Source organism: Pieris brassicae, chromosome 2 (assembly GCF_905147105.1).
Source record: "Pieris brassicae chromosome 2, ilPieBrab1.1, whole genome shotgun sequence".
NCBI lineage: Eukaryota > Metazoa > Arthropoda > Insecta > Lepidoptera > Pieridae > Pieris > Pieris brassicae.
In genome coordinates this window covers 1288156-1311813 of record NC_059666.1, presented here as the reverse complement: position 1 = coordinate 1311813, position 23658 = coordinate 1288156, and the positions used below count along the sequence as shown (strand labels likewise).

Here is a 23658-nt window from a genome sequence, read left to right as displayed (position 1 = left end):
ATGAAAGAAGATAATATATTATAATACAATAAAGGATAAAGCAAAAGGCAGGAGATTTTAGTCGGAAACGGAACATGTAGTAATCGTAAGAAATACAGAAAGGAGGCCATCAGAGGTTCGCATTCATCAAAGTCAATTTCAATTTGAAAATTCCAAATTGGCCACTGTCAATGTCAATAACAAATAACCTCGAATTTCAAAAATTAGTTCAACTATTTTTCTAAACTAAAACTATTTGGTACTAAGTTTTAGAATTATTTTTTAATAATTAAAACAATACTAACTCTTACAATTGCCAAATACTATCCAAATTATTACATAATTTAACAAGTAGGTGGTGCGTTATCCTTCTTTATTCAAATCAATGCTACAAAATTACTTGCGGCATAAATGGTTATAATGTTGCTTAAACATCGCTTACTTTTATCAAAAATTCGGATTAATAAGAAATATAGAAAACAATTTTCGACCCAAACGAATGTTGCTGAAATTGAAGTTCCGTTTTCTAATGGGTAAGAATATTTTAAAGTAAAGCTTTATCATATTTATTTATTTCCTTCAATTCAAAAGGAAACATGAACTAAAACCTTATTAAGTATTAGTTCTAATAAAGTATGCCTAACTGAATATAACAGATATTTACTTAAATTATGATAAAGTTGCTATAGACCATGATTTGTAAAATTAGTTATATGTTTTTTATGTCATGGAACATAATAATGCTGTTTACAGTCAAATTACACAATACTTTATTTTTGAGTATATTTTGCTTTCTGCAATTCTTAAATGATACTTAAAATTTTCAGAACACAACTCAAACTATCATCGGGTCGCTATGCAAGATTTGCAGATGGAGCATGTGTTGCAACACTGGGGAACACTAGTGTTCTTTCCACAGTTGTATCAAAAGCTAAACAAAGCTCTGCATCATTTCTGCCCCTTGTAGTTGACTATAGACAGAAGGCTGCAGCAGCTGGCCGTATACCAACTAACTTTTTAAGAAAAGAATTAGGTAAGTGGATCTATTTTCTAAATAAAATTTTTGAATTGATTACATACTTTTAAAACAGATTAAATCATAATCAAGTATTTGTGGCTTACTTTGATAACATATATGTTACGAGCTAGGTGATCGGATAGAAAATGCTGTGAATTTATTCAAGGGTTTATTTCTTGATAAATCAATGAGGAATGTATGGGCACAAATTAATTGCAGAGATGCACTAATAACACACAAAAACACAGTCACTAATTACTTCACTTATGCACACTTCACACAGTACTTTATCACTTGTATTCACTTTATCGCTTCGGTGTTTCTCTCTTGTTATCGCATTCCAAACTAAAGGCGACTAGTCGCCTTTCGGCTCGCTTATATATCCCTGGGAATAATTCTAAACAATATTCGAGAACTTTCTAGGCGGGCTTGCTACTGAGTAGCGATTGCACAATTCTAGAACGTCCGCACTCTTTGTCTCTTTCGCACGTTGCTCCGTCCTTGTCGTACGGCGTTCTACAGTGCTCAGTCTAGTTTCGAGAAAGTTCAGATCTTCTCTCTCTCTCTCGTATCATTTCGTCCTTATCTCACACCTAGAAAGTTTGGTCTAGAATATTCCTTCATCAAAGGGGTATACCTAGGCCTGAAAACGCCTGAAAACGGGTCCCCTGAAAACTGCACCACTCTACTACACATGTTCTGAAACCGACTGAAAAAAGGTTTCAGCTTCCTGAAAACTAGGTAACATTACCCTAGGTAACATTATGGAAATTACAATTTTCTAATATGTGATTAACCCTCTCCTGAAACGGTCAGAAATCATATTACAGCCTGCTGAAAAGATCTCTAAGTAGTGGTAAAATCTAGGAACATTGCAGTCGACCCGTCTTCGTAACAATATAAAGGAGAGATTCTGGCATTAATTCCCTGCACAACGATGATAAGGATATTTTTTTGCACTTGTATATTATGTTGCCATCATATGATATATGTTATGATAGTAATATTAGGTCAATCTTCGCTGAATTACTTAAGAGTAAATACTCTTTTTTTTCAGGTCCAACAGAACGTGAAATTTTGACCTCACGATTGATAGACAGGTCTCTGAGACCACTTTTCCCTCAAAATTACTACTATGATACACAAATAGTATGTAATATGTTAGCAGTGGATGGAACAAATTTGCCAGAAACAACAGCAATCAATGCAGCAAGTGCTGCCCTGGCATTGTCAGATGTACCTTGGAGTGGACCAGTGGGTGCTGTTAGGTAACTTTTAACCAAATATAAAGTTGTTCTTTAAATGGATGGAAATATGTAGATGATATTGAAAATGGAGTAATAGAGTGTATACTTATACTGATATATTTTGGGCCCTATTGGCTCGGAAATACTACAGTGAGCTGGTTCCACATAGTGGTGGTGCGCAGAAACTGCCTTAAAAAATGCTCATTTGTGGATTGACAAACATTGAAGTGATACATTGAGCTAGCCATTACTCCTAACAAGTTTTAACAACACCAACATGAAATTTGTTTATGAAACAATATCTTTTTATCTATTAAGGAACTTTCTAGTAATTCAATTTATTACTGATACTTTCATTTAAAATAGTATATATCTTACAGACTAGGACAAATAGACAATGAAATAATTGTTAATCCAACTAGACGGGAATTAGAACAGTCCAGTTTGAATCTGGTGGTGACAGCGGCTGCCACCAATCTGGTTGTTATGTTGGAAGGCAATGCTAAGGATATTTTACAGCAGGATCTTCTCAAAGCCATCAAATTAGGTATGAATGTAAGTCTGATTTTTGTATTATTGGACTAACCAAAACCTTTTTCTATGTATTTCAAATGCAATCAATTCAATAAATTATCTGAGGAACCAATTAGAATCTTATAAAGCAAATGTATTATAATATATAATTGATCAACTTCTTGAAACCAGTGATCTGAAATCTTAGTTGACGAAGCATCATGACCGCAATAAGTTGATTATCTTAGACCGGACCCACAGGGTAGATTCTTTCATTGATATTGTTATGGTTTCATATACCCTATGGAACACTTTTTCTAGATAAAATGATTCTGGGATCGAGGATATCAACATTAAATCATTTTAGGTACAAAAGAAGTTCAACATATAGTGCGAAGTATAGAAAAATTACAGAAGGATCATGGAAAGACAAAACGTGAATTTGAAGTCCCAAATCAAATAAACCAGAGCGTAATTGACTCAATAAAGACTCTGTCTAATATGAAAATTAGGGAAATATTGAGGTAAATCACTTATAGAATCACTTTAATTTCTGTAAGGGAGCGTTCATGTATTACGTCACGCAATTTTTTGAGGGAAACCCCCCCCCCCCATGAAACACCGCCGTAACGTTTCTGTATTCAATATCCAAACTTACCATTATGTGGTGTAAAGTACTGGAAAGTGGAAAATAATTCACACACACACACACACAACCCCCCCCCCCCCTTCGTTATGTAATACTTGAACACATTTGATACATTTTTATAGTTGTATAAAATTCGACACTCAAACCAATCTTTGACCATCCTCGGTGTAAAACTCTGACGAAAAAAAATGTGACGTATTTGCAATTAATCAAAAAAGAAAAAGAAAGAAAATGTATATTTATTCAGTTTTCTTCATTATAAAATACTTATATAAATAATAGTTTAATCATAAATATAAATTAAAAACCTTCCAATCCAGTATTTAAAACTGCATATATAACTTAAAAAGCCGGCAACCCACTCGCGAGCCCTCTGGCATTGAGAGTGTCCATGGGCGGTGGTATTACTTAACATCAGGTAAGCCTCCTGCCCGTTTGCCAACTGTTCTATAAAAAAAACTGTGTGTGTGTTCTAGTGTACACACGTAAGAAGTGAAACATCATTATGACCTTATTTTTCGAATAATTATCTGCTATATGCAACTTCACAGAAATTGGTTAAATAAAGTTAAATTAGATAAAGTTTAACAAAAGGCTTTTATTATCATAGACATAGCCATAATTAAATTAATTAATTGTAATAGAATTATTACTATCATTTTTATCGTTATGTATTTTGTTATTAATGGCTTCGAATCTCTTCGAATCAACCGCGGTAGGGACAAGAAAAACATGGCGCGTAACGTAATAATGTGACGCGTAACCGAAAAACGTGACTGTACATTTTTTTACAACGCCGATATAGAATATAACACAAGTATTTTACAGCGATTTTAGCCACGACAAAATATCCCGCGACAACGCAGTATCAGATCTACGACAAATAGTTTTGAACCAACTCCGGGACACTGAGGTGGATGTTGGCAAACTCCAAGAATGTTTTAATAGCAATTTGAAGCAGATATTTAGGGATCTTATTTTCGAGACTGAAGTACGTTGCGATGGAAGGACGTTCGATGAATTGAGGAATATTTCTTGTGAGGTCAGTGATATATAATATATATATATATATAATAATATATATATATACTAATATAGAGCTTCGTTGAATTTACATTATTTTTATAAGTCTTTCCCAGATCTCTATCTCTCTATCTGTCTTTCTAACAGATCCCAGAAAAACACTAAATAAATAGCATTTATTTGTTGTATTAGAAATTGTGAAAATGATCTTGAGCCGACTGAAAGGAGCATACCAATTCTTAAAGGGCTGGCTGCGCACTCGCGCTCATGCATTGGGAGTGTCTATTCGCGGGGGTGGTATCGCTTAACATCCATAACACTGAACTTCCTATCGGTTTGCCCTGATCTATAAGAATAAGAAAAGCAGACCATTGTATTTCTAAGGCACTTTTCGAATAGTTGTTATAACGGGTGGGCCATAATGGTGTTGGCGGTTTAAATATTCAATTATGAAAGAACTACGAGACATAACAAAAATTTATTTGTATTTTTAAAAAGTAGATTTTTAAAACTTAAAAATAGTGTTGTCCAATTGACTTCCCTCGGCTGCTTGGCACTCTAGGAACCGAAGTCGCAAATTTTGACAAACTCGTTGAATAGTAGTTCTCGGTATTTTGTTGCTTTCCCAAATAATATTCCTCTTCGGCTGCTCTGTATTGGTCTGATTATTTTCGTATACTACCACCGATACGAGGTAGCCCCCATAGAAAATAATCGCTTGGTGAGGGATCGGGGCTACGGTGGCCATTCAATATCCCCGTTTTCGACATGAGTTTTCCGGGAAACACATTTTTAGCAGCTCTATGGAAACCCTTGCCGAATGACATGTGTCCCCATGCTGGTGAAACCACATCCTCGAGGTGTTGCCTTGAAGTTCTTGCAAAGCTGGCACCGAAAAGTCTGTTGCAATAATGTTAGCTCTAATCGCTCAAATCGTCATCGCTTGCCCTCTTTACCGCTTGACGATATCCCAGCCCACACGACAAGCTAAGCTGTGGCTGTGGAGTGGACGTTCATGCAAACGTCGGGGATCTCGGGGGATAGTCTCGCACCAGATGGGACAATTTTGCTTGTTCACATGGCCATTTAGGTTAAAATTGGCTTCATCACTAAACATCACGTTGAAGAAATTGTTGAATCGCTCGAGCATTGACAAAGTTAGTCGGTTATTGGCATCATCTGGTTTTAATTCTTGGACTACCTGAATCTTATAATCCTTCAAATGCAAATCACGTTTCATAATTCGTCGCAAAATCGTTCTTTTGGTGTCCAAAGACTGACTTACGTGTTGACGGATTTCGCTGAACTGAAACATGAACTCGCTCCACAATGTCGGCTGATCTTGCTAAAACTGGGCGATCACGAGGCGTTATTGGTACTGTTGAGCCGGTTGTTTCGAACATTCTGATCCATTTCCGTATCACATTGGCGCTTGGAAGTTCCAAGTTCCACTTGAATCCCGTAAACCGTGTTCATGTCGATACGAACGTCGTGCAGTTATGAAGAATTAAATTGCCAACGCTCCTATGGCTCACTCATATGTCTATTTATATAAAATATATATCATATTCAATACTCACCTGTCTCTTTCCGTCACAGCATAAACACAGTTTGACAGAAAGAGATCCATAATTGTTCTATTACGTGTAAATGTTGAATCTTGTAGGTATCCCTGTACGAGCCTTTGCACGGCAGTGCGTTATTCCAACGTGGTCAGACGCAAGTGTTATGTACTGTTGCATTTGATTCCCCAGAAAGTGCTTTAAAAATGGACCCACTCACAATGATCACTAGGTGAGCGAGATGTTTTTTTTAAATTTGTTTAATGCCTTTATCTGCACATGCATCATCTCTTAAATATCTAAAATTAAATCATTTCATTCAGTTGAAATAAAATACAGCCTGTATAGGGTAACGTTGAAGATTTAGCGATAAGCACGACTCCCGTATTTCTAGAAATATTGGATTCTGAAATCACAACTTAAAATTTTACTCGGCGAGTGTTGGTCTATTTGGACGACTATCAACTATACGGTGCGTTTTAATCCCCACTGTGGGGAAGGTGAGGGAACTGTCATGCCTTAGACCCAAATTCGACCGGAGGAACATGTACCTGTAGAAACTCACTCAGTCAGTCCTGGCTCTGCGACTCAAAATGCGAAGCAAAATGGTCTTGGCTTTTCAAATGAGAATCTCCCAGCAGGGATGTCCTATGCCACCTCCCGGTTATGGCTGGTTTTCAGCTGCAGCTGGTCCTCCTCCTACTCCTACGTATTCCTAGGGTCTAATATTCTCCTATAATGCTGGGCAAAGCGATTTTTCGCAATATTTTGTGTTCCGCCACCAGTAGCTTCTGCTCCTCTTTCACGGTTAGTGTCCTAGCCTCACAGCCGCACATTAAAACTGGTCGTGAAGCAGTGTTGAAAATATATCCAGATTATTTATATGTATGTAATCTTTGGTCAAGATTACGAAATTGTATTTTTTATGGTTTTAATAAACAAAATAATATTTTTTTTATTACTGTTTTCTTAGAGGATTGTCTGGACAAGATCGCTTAGTTAATATCAACCGTCACACTATTTAAGTTTTAATTATTTGATGTGTATATAATAATAAAAAATACAAATATTTCACAGTGGTATTAAAGAAAAGAGTTTCTTCCTTCACTACGAGTTTCCGTCATACGCAACGGGTGAGGTTGGGCGTACCGGTCCAGCGGGAAGACGAGAAATGGGGCACGGGGCGCTCGCAGAGCGGGGCCTATTACCGGTTGTGCCCCAGCATCCTTGTACCGTGAGGCTTACGGCTGAAGTACTTGAATCAAATGGTAAAACTTGTTTTTCAGACTGTCAAATAAATTTGTGTTATAATAAAAATAATGAACGAAAATCCACCTGTATCACCTCATCTATGATGCCACTAGTGTGTGTTTTAAAAGGCCGTTTTAGCCGCGAATCACCACAATTTGTTGTATCATCACCTGGCATCTCTGTATTCGTCGGAAAAACACGTTTTTTTTATGAAATATAATCACTTGTCTTTGTAGGTTCCTCGTCAATGGCGTCTGTGTGTGCTGGTTCACTCGCTCTTTTAGATGCAGGTGTAGAACTGCTCTCACCAGCCGCAGGTGTGGCTATAGGCCTCGTTTCAAAGCCAGACGAAAAAGGGAACATCGGGGATTATAGGATACTCACTGATTTGTTAGTGAGTCTATACATTTTTTTAATTACTCATAAAAAAAACTATTAACAAACACTAAATTTTAAAGTACTCTTTCGTATCATGCTGCCATTCAGCCAACAGTGTAATGAAACAATTATTTTTATAAACCGGGCTTAAATTAAAATGCAAACGAAACTTTTGGTATTGTGTTCTTTTAACTTGTACAGTTAAAATATCTACAGTAGTTTTTAAAATCGTTCTAATCTTCCTTCGGGTCATGTCCGTTAACAAATACAGCGCGTAACTCTATGTAACGTCCCTAAAGCGTCGAAATGAATAGGGTTTGGTTAGTATAGCTCGTCTTCCATACAAAGATACACTCTACATAGCATTACACCCACTCTCAATAGCGACAAAAATCGAGTAATAATAATAATAAATACTTTTTAAGTTGCTAAAATTAGTGAAAACTGCGCAGCTGTGTACGTTCTTTTGTTCTTTTGTCTGCCGTGACTAATAAGTAGGAGTGACTGATTATCTATACATTATCATATTCTTAGTTGCCCTACCAACTTTTAAACGGTAAACATGGCTAGTAAAAGGAAATCACTGTGTATTGATGAAAAAGTTAAAGAGGATGAGTTGGATGAGCCTGAGGCTCCGTCAAGCATTAAAGAAGCTCTGGTAGCAGTTAAATTATGGGAAAAATACTTATTACCAATATGCCTCAATATATGAATACTGCAAAAAAAATTACTGATGCCTGAAGACGTCAAACAAAAAAAACATATACACGCAATAGCGTTCAAATAAGTTTTTTTTATGTACATAACTACTAACACTAGTCTGAAATAAAGTTTATTTTTCTGATATTTCTTCACTCCATTTAACGACAACTCTCTAAAATGCCATAAAATGCACAGTCGCTTCCGTATCGTTATATAGAGTTTACACCGTGTAACTTAAAAATGAACACAATCTAAAAATTTCATTTTTTATGTTGGTTTTTACATCTAGGTCAATTTTCTGTGCTTGTCTCGTGATAGTTTTTGTTGGCAAGGCTCTTTTGTCGGACTTTTTGGGAGTATTGTCGGTTTCCTCATTATATTTTCTTTTACTGTACGAACGAGTGTTACGTACATGGACATAGTCCATACACAACTGGGGTTGGAACCTACGAACACAGCTAACACTACTCTTTTAAAACACTAAACTTGCCATTAAAAATCTTGACAATATCAATGCCAGGGTATAGAAGATTATATGGGTGATATGGATTTCAAAGTGGCGGGAACGAAGAAGGGAATTACCGCTGTGCAAGCGGATATCAAGATAGCAGGACTTCCACTTAAGGTAGTCATGGAGTCAATACAAAAGGCTTGCGATGCCAAAAGCAAAATTATCGATATTATGAATAAGTGCATTGATAAGCCGAGGTAAGACTATTAAATTTTTACAATATAATATATTTAAAAAAAATTAAAAGGCCGGCAACGCACTCGCGAGCCCACTGTCGTTAAGAGTATCCATGGGTGGCGTGTATCACTTAACATCAGGTGAGCTTCCTGTCCGTGTGTCTATAAAAAAATCCATTTCGTGATACCATTCCTAAGGGCAAGCAGGTTATCAACCTTATGTGTCTGATACAAACTGTCGATTTTTTGTGTGTAAAGATTCTAAAAAAAAAATTTTTTTTTTCTTAATATAAATTATAACTCATTATAATAATAATACATAGCTTCATTCCGGTTAAAAAGTGTTTTCTTAATGTGTAAAAGCTATGTTAACAAAAGACAATACTAAATTATTTCAGTCAAAAAAACAAAGAGAACATGCCAGTTATGGAAGAATTGGAAGTAGATGCCCACAAGCGATCTAAATTACTTGGTATAGGCGGTATTAATCTCAAGAAATTATATGTGGAGACTGGTGTGCAGGTTATAACCATAAAATGTTATTAACTTTAAATTAAAAAAAAAATGATTTCAAAATATTGGTTATTATTTAATTTCTTAATATTATATTAGAATGTTATTTATTCCATAATTCCAGATTAGCCCAATAGACGAGTGCAAATACAGCGTGTTCGCGCCCTCTCAAGCGGCCATGGACGAAGCGAGAGTTCGCATCAACAACTGGGTCAGCGCTGAGAGGACCCCAGAACTTGAGTTTGGGGCTATTTACACAGCTAAGGTGCCCCATGAATCATAAAATAATTTGACAACTAGATAACAAGAAAGCAAATTGTCCTTTGTCCAAAATTCTTCATTGTCCCGTTACGCTCGTTGTCCCATTACGCTAATTGTACGCTTGCGCCACCTCTATCTCTCTTCCACTCGATTGACTTATGTTTCCGAGAATTCACTCTTACAAATTAGTGGTTTTTTATTATTGATTATAATAAAAAATCCCACGTGTTTTTTGACGTATAAGACAAAAAAAATTTTTTTCAGGTGGTAGAAGTACGTGAAATCGGCGTACTAGTGACTCTTTATAGTGGAATGTCGCCAGCATTACTTCACAACACTCAGCTAGACCATAGAAAGGTAATATTTTATTAGGGTAACATATATCAACAATAATAATAGTGTTTTTTTTTTTCAAGAATATAATTCAAAAATGTTACGTTGGCGTAATGGCGGGCAAATTTACCTTAAAAAGGATTTTACGTAGAAGTTACATATATAATGAGTCAATTCTTATATTATTAATTTTAATATTCACTGTTTATAATGTGTAGCATATATATATTATTTATTATCTTAAAATTCTCATATTTAATTAACAAAACTTATCATGATGTATCTGTCACATGTCATAATTTGTTTAATTTGTCACACCACAACACTGCTATATTATCCTTCAGCTAATAAAAATTATATATGAAAATAAACAATTACACTAAATCATATATGTATTTATTTGCATTCCATATCGTTACAATAGTTGTTTAAGGGGCTTAAAGCTAGGTACAATATTATGGACCCTGTTAGGGCACAGCAAAAGAAGGCATTACAAAACCTATATAACATAATTAATAGCACATAAAACTTCACACTCCAGGCTAGTACCAATTTCATAGAATAACATTTTTATTTATTTATTTAATTTTGAATATTTAGGGATTAATAATCATGAAAATAAGCTATATTTTTATCTTCTAGGTACTCATTAACGCTATAATAACATTTACGTATAAGAAGTTTTTTTAGTTTGTTTGTAAATATATGTATCTTTTTTTCATTTCTTAGTGTCTCCGGTAGTTTATTATAAATTTTGATTGACATGACTAGTGGGCTTGATGCATGTATTTGTAATCGGGAAGATGGTAGGTTTAGGCGTTTTTTGTGTCGAAGTTTATATCTTGTCTGTATGTCTTCGCGTGTGGTGTAAAATTTGTGTGTATGGGCAAATTTACAGATTTCCAATATGTATAATGAGGGTAGAGTGATAATGTTTAGTTTTATGAAATGTGGACTATGATCCGAATTAGCTTTTTTTGGGTTGTGAATAGTGCTGGTGCGTCGGTGCTATTTCCCCACATTATTACACCGTAGTTTAGCCATGCATGCGCATAGGCGTAGTAGGTAGTTAGAGCGGTTTTCAGCATATAAAAATTTTGATAGTTTTGATTTTATTTTTTGTATGTGTGATTTCCAGTTTATGTTTGTGTCTATTGTTATACCTAGTAATGAAAATTCGTTAACTTGTTCTATTGTGTGGTTGTTGTATAAGTGTATTGGCTTATATATGTTTTGCATTATTATTGTTGATGTGAAGAACATGTAACTTGTATGCAGGTAATTTATATTACGTCAAGATACGTTGTATTAAATATATTTTATCATTTTCAGATAATGCATCCATCAGTACTAGGTTTAGACGTAGGTTCAGAAATTCAAGTGAAATACTTTGGACGGGATCCGGTTTCAGGGCATTTAAGACTATCCCGGAAAGTTCTAACCTCACCGCCGCCCGGGATTGTGCGAAAACTTGACAAAAGTTAATTTGTGGGTAGACGTCTTCTACCCTCATAAAGTTCCAATAGATATTGGATATCCTATTATAAATTGTTTAGTATTATTTTCAGCTTTTGGATTACCAAAACTTTTCTACTGCCCCGAAATGTGTGAATCTTGTTTATGTTATTTCCGTACTGTACATAATTATTAAAAATAAAAACATGTTATTCGTTTTAAACTTTTATTGCAAGAAATAATCTGTACAATCTATGAAAAAATATTGTATCACAAAAGGACGTTATGTCGAAGGCACTACAGTACATTTGTCCGAGGGTTCTTAAACTACAATGTTATGTATACAATTACAATTCAGTACAATAAATAACCCCTAAGACTTACAAGTGATCAAAAAATAAGGAATCAACAATACTCGACTACCCTCCGTAGTCCAACAAAACTAAAATCCACATAATACTTGCAGTCTTTGATTTCGTTGTGACTACCAGCATTAAACAACATTAATATCTATTTACAATATTCGATAAACAAAAATAAAATTCGAATAGGAATACTCTGGCCAGAGCGAAATGACACCGTGCGAATAAGTGGCATAATTTTTGGCATAGCTGTTTGAATATTTCAAATAAATGGGATAAATAGCATTCGCACAGATATACCAAAAACGGGGTACACACTATGATAACAATTATTACTTCTGTCATTACTTCTATCTGTCAAAACATGTCAAATGTCACCACAGATTAAATTGCTTAAATAAAACATTTACAAGTCAGCTAAAAACTATGATGACACTTTACATTGGTTAAAATGAGATCACTGTGCTTATTGTTGCCACTATATTCGTAAATACAAGCAAGTGCACCATAGACAATACAAAACATAAAAGCTTATCGCTATAAACAAAAATTCTGCCTAATATTATGCAGTTCATGGCATTTAAAGCGTTCAGGTATACCTGGACGTATTTAAGCAAAACAATTTGTCAGTAAATCTTAACCTATTTTTATGAACATAGATTATAGAGGCATTCTCTATTCTAGTCTTTATTTTCTGGCAAGATTATTTAACTGTTAGTAATAGCCTCATATTGCCATATCGAATGGGGAAAATTAGCTGCCATTTCAAATAACGATCACATCTTTGAAAAGAGTTTTTCCCTCATTGCAATTATTGTCATAAAATTCTTAAATCTTACTCTTTTCAAATTAAATCATTATTTACAAATAGGTAACATTTTTTTAAATATTAAAACGGCGATAGTCACAAGTAATTGTAAAATCAGTAATATCAATTTCTTAAATAACATGTATATTGTATAAATATTTTCATTTGTATATAATATTTATTTTATGATTAATAAAGTCGACAATCGAGACATTTCAACTTTAAGGACGACTTCATTCATAAATAGATTTTCAACAAACAAACTTTATCTCATACTAAAACAGCATTTTATTTCGTTGAAATAGAATGGATTTAGGGACCACACACGCAACAAAACTTATTAAGGTGAAAATATTTTTTGTTTATATATAACTTTTGGTTTGTAAAATGTATGACATCTACGTTAAGTAAATCGTTATAGTTTATACCGAAGGTAAAAGTTTTGCATTCAATTTTTATCAATCTACCCTCAAAAATCAATTTATGAATGAATTTTTAAAACTACCCTCAAATGTTACACTTACTGGCTGAGCCCGAAGATCTTGAGCGCATTGAATGCAGTAGCAAGCGCTACGTCCTCCGGCTTCTCAGCTCTGAAGCCAGCTACGAGTTCAACTATAGCAGGTAAGGCACACGGTTCATTACGCTGGAAGGTGCAATAACGATTCACGAAGTTCTGTGATCTGAAAAGTAAAAAATGGAATTCATAACGAGACCAATGGAACATGGAGTTAATCTAGATTCAGATAGAAATCTTATATACTCATAATATTTATTATTTTTTAACCCCCATCCACACTCACCACGCGAGCGTGAGCGAGTTAGTGGATGACTAACTTTGTTACCTAATGAATTTATCATCGCGCAGTGGACTAGTGAGTTGTTTATTAAGTAAACTTTCATTAATTTGGATCCAAAAGTGGGATCGGAAAAGCAAACCATTAAATATACTTATACATAAGTTAAAAACATCATTAATGGCGACTTTTGGAGTCGCCTAAGAATGAAACGCAAGGAATTATTATATCGGTCGGCACATAAAGTCGCTAACTCAGTCACTTCAATCACGTCGATCTAGATGTACTACTAAAGCAACTAAATAAACCTATAGTGGATGACAGTGCAGCCTCGGCGCTCGACTCGCCAGAACTTACGGGCCTCGCGAGAGTCAGGAGCCGGCTAATATATTTGTTTTGTTAAATCGAACTTCCAGTTTACGTTATGCGCGTAAAAAACACGATACCTATAAAAAAAATATTATTAACCTCAGGCTATGTGTACAATAAAATACCTCTCCGTAAGCGAATCCTTGACGTGCAACGGCAGTTTAGACGCCCGCATGTTAGGATACATAAACGGCGAATCGGTCTCGACCAGCAACTTGTCCAGAGGTAGAATTCTCTCCGACAGTAGTCTTCTAATACCACCATCAGACTTATCCTTGCAAATATACCCTGTTATACCAATATAGAAACCCTTTTCTATATATTTGATTCCTTGTTCAACATTTCCCGTGAACGAGTGTATGACAACTGGCGGTAATTTGTTCCCGAATTCGTCTAAAATCGTTGTGAGGTCATCTTGCGCCTCTTTCTCGTGAACGAATAGGGGTTTTTGTAATTCGCAAGCGATTTCAACCTGCAATTATACATTGTATAGTAAGAAGAAAAAAAGAGAGAGTATGAAAATGGTGGCGAGTGTGAGAGACAAATGGAAGAATTTGGAAGAGGTCTTCACACCGTCTGAGGTCGTGTACTGATGTCAAACTGAATGTACCTAATCCTAATTATGTAGTACTCGAATACTGGCTATTTTTTTTATTTATTTATAGTATACTTATAAAATTGCATAGAAGTTATATTACAACCAGCTGACCCGGCAAATGTCGTTTTGCCTTGTATATTATTTCCAGGAAACATTTTTTTACTAGAAGATAACTATGAAGAAATAGGGGTTATAATTATAAGAGCTGTATGTATTTTTGAATGCTGTATTATAAAGAAATAAAAACAAAAAAAAATTTTTGGGTGGACACACCTTATCACTTAGGGGTTTGAAAGATAGATAGTAACCGATTCGGACTTATTGAATATGCATAAAAAACTTCATAAGCATCGGTCGAGCCGTTTCGGAGGAGTATGGGAACGAACATTGTGACACGAGAAGTTTATATATATAGAGATATATACTTTAAACTGAAGTACTACATATAAGACAATGTAGGAATAATACTTTATTAATATCACAATAACAAATAAGAGAAAAATATTACTTAATAAATGAAGACAAAGGATGTAATCGTCCATTTACATACTGAGTTTATTCCAGATTACAGATTCACAAACAATATAAATTAAAAAAATACAGAACCGAACTTGAAACTACATTAAACAACTCAATATAAAATACATACAAATAAGAAAGGTTTATTGGTACAATTGGAGCGGTGTTGGCCTAGTAGCTACAGCGTGCGACTCTGAGGTCGTAGGTTCGATCCCCGGCTGTGCACCAATGGTCTTTCTTTCTATGTGCGCATTTAACATTAGGTCAAACGACGAAGGAAAACATCGTGAGGAAACCGGCTTGCCTTAGACCCAAAAAGTCGACGTGAGTCAGAGACTTCTTGGAGAGAAGAGTGACTTGGCCAACACTGCTTTTAGTTTAACAAACACTAGTACCTACTAATATTTAATTATTGTACACTGTTCTGTATTTGTTCTAAATAAATTCCTTATAGTGTACAATCATTCTTACAATACAATTCTATGAACTATGTAATGGCGTACGACATCCTCTCACTCAACCAAATTTAGATTTACGGTTATCGAATACGTAATCGAAATTGCTTAATTCAAACAGAAGCAGTACGAATACTTACGTAATTGTTCCGGTGTAAAACGTTTTATAGTTGCCATTCAGCTCTTGACTACTGAACTAAGTTCATACATGCAGTTTGAGAGGGTAGTCCTACACCTATCAAGCTTGGACCATATATATTTGGCCTTTTATATACAATTTCTATCTTCGCATTTATCATTGGCTCGAATAGTGAAGTAAGACATCGTGAGGAAACCGGCTTGCCTTAGACCCAACAAGTCGACGGTGTGCGTCAGGCACAGAAGGCTGATCACCTACTTGCCTATTAGATTATCAATTGATCATGAAACAGATACAGAAATCTGAGGCCCAGACCTAAAAACATTGTAGCGCCATTGATTTTTTTATATTTTTTTATTGGTACAATGTCAAGGTAAGGTATAGTGATATAAAAACACTTAAGAGGGATGGAACATACACATCTATTTGTTTAATTGATTTCTCTATAGTCAATTTAGTCTGTACACACAACCGTTGTCTTGGGCATATTTTCTCAGTTCCTTCACCGTACGAGCACATGGTAATGATTTTTTCATTCATCACATGATTATGAAAAAAATATTGATGCACATCGCACGCCTAATCTCTAAGCTAACAGCTGTGTCAGATTTATAGGTCTAGAGGCCTCGGAGAACAAAGAAGTGGAGGCCCCAAATTATTTTCCAAATAAAATATAGGAAAAAATCCGTCGAGTTTCTCAATAAATTTATTGTGAAACCAAGTAAATTCTTTTAGTATTTAACAAACATAAAAATATATTAAAAGAAAAGTTGTTTACTAAACGGAATTAAAAAAAAACCAAAGTCTATTGTAGGGGCTTCTATTTTGTGGAGGCACTGGGACTCTAGCCCCGGTTGCCCTCCCGTTAATCCGGCTCTAGCTAACTGATATATGTACGCTTCTTCATTGGTCTAATAAAATCGTATCATAAGTATTAATCGTTCGAAGGCAGTACGATGCTGGCAACTGTTATAATATATAACTGACACTCTGTCTTTCTGCGAAGTCAGCATTTCCCATAGATATATAATAAATACGCTATAGCAGTTTGGTATCATTCAGCACCGCGGATTTGTTAACTGAACCGTAATACATAATGTAGTTCATTAGTTATTTTCTAATATTTTATGGATCCATATTGCTAATTAAGTTCAGTTCAGTCTGATTTTAATGTGGGACAATTCTAAGGTTGTTTTAATGTAATAGGAGGCAAACGGGGAGTATGACCTGATGATAAGTGGACACTTACGTTACCGATCAAGAATTGGTCTGACCCTATCTCGAATTGATTCGGAAATACTTCAGTGTGTTGCCACCTTTTTGCAATTAAAATCTATTTCGAAATAAGTCCAATTTATTTTTCTTTATTATTTATTTTATAATACATTTTGAAGTCTGTATTTAATGACTGACTGAGCAGCACAGCATCTTTCCAAACTATATTTAAACGTCGATTCAGCGCCAATCGATAAATTCCATTTAACGAAAAAATAATTACGAGTAAATAAATCACCATCATGCTAAATTTAGTATTTTCGTTCTCATAACGTTCTTAATTCCTGTAATAACGTACAATACTTTATAACAAAGTACGGGTCGCAACAGGAATCCTAACACAATGCACATATATTAATTAATTAACAGCAGTGTTGGCGTAGTGGCCTCAGCGTGCTACTCGTCCCTGACTTGGACTTTCAATGTGCGCATTTAACATTCGCTCGGTGAAGGAAAACATCGTGAGGAAGCAGACTTGCCTTAGACTTAAAAAAATTTGACGGCGTGTGTCAGTTACAGGAGGCTGATCACCTACTTGCCCATTAGATTGACTGATGAAACTGATACAGAAATCTGAGGCCCAAACCTAAAAACGTTGTAGCGCCATTGATTTTTTTATATTTTTTTTTATTGGTACAATGTCAGTTGTTTCTTAAAGGTATTTTTATATAAGGCTTGACATTGACATCTAAGGCTTAAAAGGTTGTAGCGCCACAGATTTATTTATTTTTATTTTCATGTAGATATACAAAAACGTAATTCGATAGCATACTCTAACTATACATAGGAGTTACGTACGTGTCGCGGTTCAACTGCACGTTTCTAGTAACCTTGTGATACCTCGCGAAATAGATACTGTCTCTATGAGCCATAGCTTGAGAATTTCAGGAACATTTTCGATCATTACACACATTAGATCAAGGTCAATGATAAATTATGATTGGATCTTCTACACTTTACTTTTTAAGTAAATATTCGTAAAAGGACTCTATGATACCACTACTCTCGACAGAAAATTGCATACATTACGAAAAGATTTGTCAATAATTGACAAAATTGTAAAAATAGTACCATAAATGATGTTTGTAAACAATTAATAATGGACACGCAATATAAACTAATGAAAATATAATTCAGATACGCATAAAATTATCACTTAAGTCTATAAATACGACATTTTCTTGTACAATATCTATCGGATTGTCATCAGGAGTAGTATATTTAAGAGCCATTTAACAGAAAATAACTTTCACTAGTTTTAATAGGAGAGGTTTTGCGCCGGCTTTTTCTCTCGGCCTACACCCTCTGCCTTCTTTGCCGGTGAGTGGTTACTACCTATTCAAATTTAATGACGTGGAATACCTGTATTTTATATTCCATAATAAACATATTTTATTTTACGTGCGTTATCTCAAAAATATTAATACTGTAAAACGATTTTTTTAAATCATAAAAACCAATCTTTCGAAAAGGGAAATAATTTTACAATATCTTCATATATTAAAAAAGGGGAAAGATTTGCATTTTTGCAATGAACAAAACATAGATTTACTTCCAAAATTTTTAAAATATCCAACCGTACCGAACTAAATTTTGTTGTAAACAAAAACATCTTTAAGCCGAGCATCAATTACGTGATAAATCCAGTCTCCAATTGAGATGGCCAGACATGTGGGAGTGATCTGTTTAGTATCCGTGTGTCAATGTCCATCCAATTAACATCTATTTTGAACGAAGGAAAGTTTACGTCAGCGGAAGTGTTTATAGTAATCTTGGATCTCATACTATATGTATTAAGAATAAATAACATCATAGAAAAATAATTTTATATATAAAACTTAGATGTACAATAATTTAGTTAATAGTTGGTTAAGTGTTCAAACCTGACGATGAAAAGATTGACCCCCTTAGTATTGGATTTTTTTTACACTTGCTTTTATGGACACGGAAAATATTGTGATGGAAACGTCATATCATGTCATTGAGATTCGGAAACAAAGCGGTTTTTAGACGAATTTAAAACGTGTGTCAAACAAATAGTTTTTTTTAATATAAATAATAATTATCTAACAACAAATGCAATGTCATAGATTGACTCGCCTTTGGACATGAAGTTTAATTGATAATATTTCTTTGAAAATGCATGCATATAGAGAATTTTCTTTCCTAATCCTCCGGGACCCAAGACTTCATTGTCAAACGTGCTTTTTACCTTATTTACTTCAACTTAAAATTGATATCCAATATATAATAAAGAAAATAACACAGTATGGTTTGAATTTCTATTTTAGCAACGCTATTGTATATCGAAATAGAACCAAAAACCTAAACAGGAAATTGTAGCATATGAATGTATTCAAGACGCACATCAGACGAGTTCAACCTCACAGGATCGTGTCAATCTAAATTTATCTCAACTATCGCTTCGACGTCGCAACGTTAACTTATCGACATTTTATCTTTCATTTACTTTTATAGAGTTACACTAAAAAATAAAAAAAATTTATTTTATGAAGTATACCGAAAACATTTGGAATTCTTCATTTTTTTTTAAATGAATTCATAATGTCTATTTAATAAATGTGTCAGTGCGTAATTTATAATTCGAAGATTCGTTCGAATAAGGTCTAAAGATAAGTTTTTGTATATATGTTGTCAGTCTCATTAATAAAAAACTAATTATTATGCTTTCACTTTGCGTAATATAAGCTACTCTGATATGTACAAAATCAGCGTTTTCAATTAATACAATTTTTTGACGTCGCTGAACATCATGTATTTATGCAATACTACTACTATGCTATGCTACTAGCACTAGCCTAGTAGCATATCTAATATACTTCATTTAACGCCTTACAAAAACTTCAAAAACGATCACCGCTTTATTTATAAAAAAAATCAAATTTTAGTCTTCATTAAAATACTCATCTGTTAATCACGCACGGTTAAACAGTTAAATTTTGCATTAGTTAAGAGTTCAATTAGACTTATTTAGTTTTTATGAATATAGTGAATAATTTTTACGTAAAAGGTGTTATAATATGGAAAACTGACCTGCCGTTTAAAAACTTCCCTCTGCACCTTCGGTTCGGAAAAGTCCTTACTGTAGTTCAGTCCGCACTCTCCTATCGCAACACACTCAGGCGCCGAAGCCGTAGCCTGTAACTCGGCCCACAACTCCTCCTCTACCATTGATTTTGCATCGTGTGGGTGTACACCTGATATAACACGTATTCATTTACAAATATTCTATACTTACTAGACCCGTACAAATAATTACGAACTTCTGGGTTTGTTTTAGGGGCCGTTCAAGTATTATGTAAGCACTATTGGGGGCGGGGGGGTCTTTGATTTTCTTATTTGGCGATTACGTCAACAGTGATTATTTACTTTGTTACCCATATTACCTACACATTGTCTATGCTTGAAAACGAAATGCATTTTCGAGGATTTCTACAAAAAATTTATTACTTTTATGTACTATTATTTTTGAAAGCTTTGCTTACTTTTGCTGAAAAGAGTAATACTTGAATCGCCCCTTAACAAGAATCTTCAAGGTAGACACAGAAGTGTGTCACTAATCATTTTTATTTATTCTTATTTGTTATGAATCTTTTACCTTACTGAATTAAAATAAATATGCCATTAGACAGTACCTAAGTGTATCTTGTCATATCAGTTAGTTAATAGTTGTCTTTTATAAACTTTTATAATAAATATAAATATACATACAGAGTAAAAATATTAAACATTTTAATAATAAGAAGATTAATTTGATATAACTTTTGATATTTGAAATCCAAATACATTTAACCAATATCCTAATCTTGAAGACCCAAATATTTTATCACATAGATAAATGTGTATGTAATATAATCTTGTAAAATTTAATGGAAAAATCCTAACAGAGCATTGTTAATAGTTGAAATAAAATTTTAGATAACTATTTATCTTGGAATGCCTTGCTTCCCTATCGTTTTAGCATTGATAAAGAAGGGTTTAGTATTGTCTATTGTTAAAATAGCTTTTACACATTAAGAAAAACACTTTTTGAACAGATTAAAGCTATGTATTATCTATATTATAACCGTGATCACAGTGAATACGCACACTGAAAAATACGCAAAACGTCGGAAAAAATTTAAGATTTAGAATTATGTAAATAACTATAAGTTTTAATAATAATACATAGCTTTAATCCGTTCAAAAAGGGTTTTTCTTAAAAAAGGGTTTGTTAAACACACCTGCAGTAGAATATATAGTGCTCGGGTAGAGTCGAGTGAGCCTGAGTGCTTCTTTACTGCTCCTAACCGATGTTCCCGTGACCATTATCTTTTGGACTCCTACAATTGTAAAGTTGTTAATATGTCATCTGGGGGTTACTCAACTAAATTTGTCGACATAAACAGTCATTTTCATACAAATTTAGTTTTCTACATACACTACTAACGACTACATTAATCAACAAATCAAAACTTGTTATTTATGAATTAATTGTAATAGTTGAAATAGGTAGATTATGGGTAATCAATTGCAATATTTAATAGGCCATATTACATAGACTATTTTATTTTGATGTATATACACCTTAGACATTTTTGTTAAATTTTAAAATTTATTATAATTAAAATAGATTTACAAATTCATATTTTAATACACATTAAAGGAGTTAGAGAACTACATGTGAGCATAAAGTAGAAACACAATGTATTCTTATTAATGTAAGTTAATATTCTTATTAACTTCTGGCAACCTTTAATAGCATACTAAGAACAAATCAGCTTAATATACATAAAACTTTATTCCGTAGTTGTTGAAGAAATTACATATCTTCAGAAACAGAAGCCAAAGCAATTGACTTGTAACCTTATGAAACAATTATGGTATTACATTTCTAAGAATGTTTTATTATATTGAAAATGATAAGATAGTGTATTAGATGATAATGCAACCGTTTCTTACTAATAGGTTATTTAAAAAGAAAATAATTTTAGTCTACTACATCTGGAATACCATAAATCTTTTTTTTAAAGATTTTATGGTTATCCTTTTTACTACCACTACCAGATTGGCACAATTGAGAGAACCATAAGACTACTTTTAATCAATGAACTAAAAATAGTACAAGATAGTTATCTATAAACTGCTACACACAGCACCAAGGCACTTCATTATAATTTAAAGCTGGCTCAATTTTCTAGCCAACTGTTTGTCCTAATATTAAATGTAAACACAACAATAATGGAATTTCCTTTAGGATGCTGTTGTAACAAACATTTCTACTTTCTCAATTATTACTCCTTTGGAATGTTTACTCGAGAATAATTGGCGCACATTCGTATTGCAATTGTAAATTAATACATTATTATAATATCCTTACATGTTTGCACGCAAGATTTTTGGCAGTGAAAAGATGAAATAAATACCTGCGTCTTTTGCCCTTTGAATAACAGAATCCAGATCACGGCCGTATTTCTTGTTCGTCAAGTTTGCACCAATATCTATAACAATAAGATTCTCGTAACATCCCTTCAGTTCTTCAGAAATCTGTGATTCTTCAGACGTCATCCTTAATTTTGTATGAAGCTTATTAATTCGGTGTTTACCTAAAACATAACCATACTATTAACACATTTTATAACTTCTTACATACAAGATCTTTTGAATTTACTTACAATTTGTATCAAACACTCTTGCTAAATAAGCTTTCTTAAATTTTAATGACTAGTCGAAATGTACACCCCTTCACTGAAATGCCACCATGTTTTTGAGAAATGACAATGAATGAATGAAAGGGAAACAGGAAAGTGACGATTTTGATGTGAATTGTCATTTTTTCATTTGTCATTTTAAAAGGCACAGATGAAAAAACTACTACAAATACAGTTTTGTAATAAATCTGTACTGAGAAAAATGTTGACAAATCGCAAATCAGCTGATGCCATAAAAATAAATAGTATACAATCTTCTTCATGTGTTTCTACTACATTTAAAAGTAATCATAAGCAAATCAAAATACAAGAAAAAAACGGTTTTATTTTGTTTATCTAAGGAATTGCTTCCAAAATGCCGAATGTTCGCGAATTTTTCAACAAAAATCTTGTATTGATCATTATGATACCGCTAATATTTGGAAGTCATTATGGGTGGATGCGATTGCAAAACGTTGATGTTCTTGTCAAAGAAGATGAACGAAAGACTCTACCGGCGGTATGTGTATACAATTAATCAAGGTTTACCAGTAAATGCACAATAGAAGTTATTAGATGTATTACCATTTGAGTCATTTGACTAAATATATAACCTGACTACCAAAATCTCAAGTATCTTTCTAGAAAGAAATATAAAATTTATTTTGAATGTAACACGAATACAATCGTTTTTGTAATTCAAAATCAAGCCATTTTTGCCATTGATTCTAAATATTTATAAAAATGTTAGAACCATTGATATAAATAAAAATAATATAATAGTAGTACTGCAATATTTTGTAAATTTTTAACCTATTCTATTTACAGTAGTAGCTACTGATCTTAGTTTTTATAATTGCATACTTCAAATTTACATTTTTGTAAAGTTTTCTTGTCTTTTCAGATCTTTAAGGCAAATCAATAGAGATGAATCTGAAAAATGGGTGTTAATACTACTTAATGTATTAATTATTTCTTGTAGCAATTTTAAGTAAATTTGTTTAATTTTAAATTTTTTTTTTTCATTTAACATGGGTAACAATTTACTTAATAAGATTTTCTATTATTAATTATT

The 23658-nt window shown here is 33.6% G+C and overlaps 2 protein-coding genes across 2 annotated transcripts; one reads left to right on the top strand and one right to left on the bottom strand.

The window, feature by feature from the left end:
* Positions 1-197: 197 nt before the first annotated feature.
* On the top strand, positions 198-12093 carry LOC123706578 (polyribonucleotide nucleotidyltransferase 1, mitochondrial). The gene is made up of 14 exons (XM_045655863.1): positions 198-512; positions 807-1012; positions 2055-2265; positions 2625-2791; positions 3125-3281; positions 4235-4448; positions 6096-6223; positions 7069-7259; positions 7479-7636; positions 8843-9030; positions 9408-9531; positions 9647-9787; positions 10048-10140; positions 11449-12093. Exons 1-14 carry the CDS (start codon positions 391-393, stop codon positions 11599-11601), a joined length of 2253 nt encoding a protein of 750 aa, XP_045511819.1. The 5' UTR covers positions 198-390; the 3' UTR covers positions 11602-12093.
* Positions 11784-23113, bottom strand: LOC123706579 (3'-5' ssDNA/RNA exonuclease TatD). The gene is made up of 6 exons (XM_045655864.1): positions 22569-23113; positions 22320-22499; positions 21138-21236; positions 19948-20111; positions 14033-14379; positions 11784-13424 (listed from the first exon to the last, which is right to left on the bottom strand). Exons 2-6 carry the CDS (start codon positions 22459-22461, stop codon positions 13262-13264), a joined length of 915 nt encoding a protein of 304 aa, XP_045511820.1. The 5' UTR covers positions 22462-22499; positions 22569-23113; the 3' UTR covers positions 11784-13261.
* Positions 23114-23658: the final 545 nt, after the last annotated feature.

Coding starts and splice junctions, on each gene's coding strand:
- LOC123706579 (XM_045655864.1), bottom strand. CDS start 22,461: ATGACGTCTGAAGAATCACAGATTTCTGAAGAACTGAAGGGATGTTAC. Junction 20,112..21,137: donor CACTATATATTCTACTGCAG/GTGTGTTTAACA, acceptor GTGTTATATCAG/GTGTACACCCACACGATGCA. Junction 13,425..14,032: donor AAGGATTCGCTTACGGAGAG/GTATTTTATTGT, acceptor TTTACTTTTCAG/ATCACAGAACTTCGTGAATC.
- LOC123706578 (XM_045655863.1), top strand. CDS start 391: ATGGTTATAATGTTGCTTAAACATCGCTTACTTTTATCAAAAATTCGG. Junction 7,260..7,478: donor TGAAGTACTTGAATCAAATG/GTAAAACTTGTT, acceptor TTGTCTTTGTAG/GTTCCTCGTCAATGGCGTCT. Junction 9,532..9,646: donor ATGTGGAGACTGGTGTGCAG/GTTATAACCATA, acceptor CCATAATTCCAG/ATTAGCCCAATAGACGAGTG.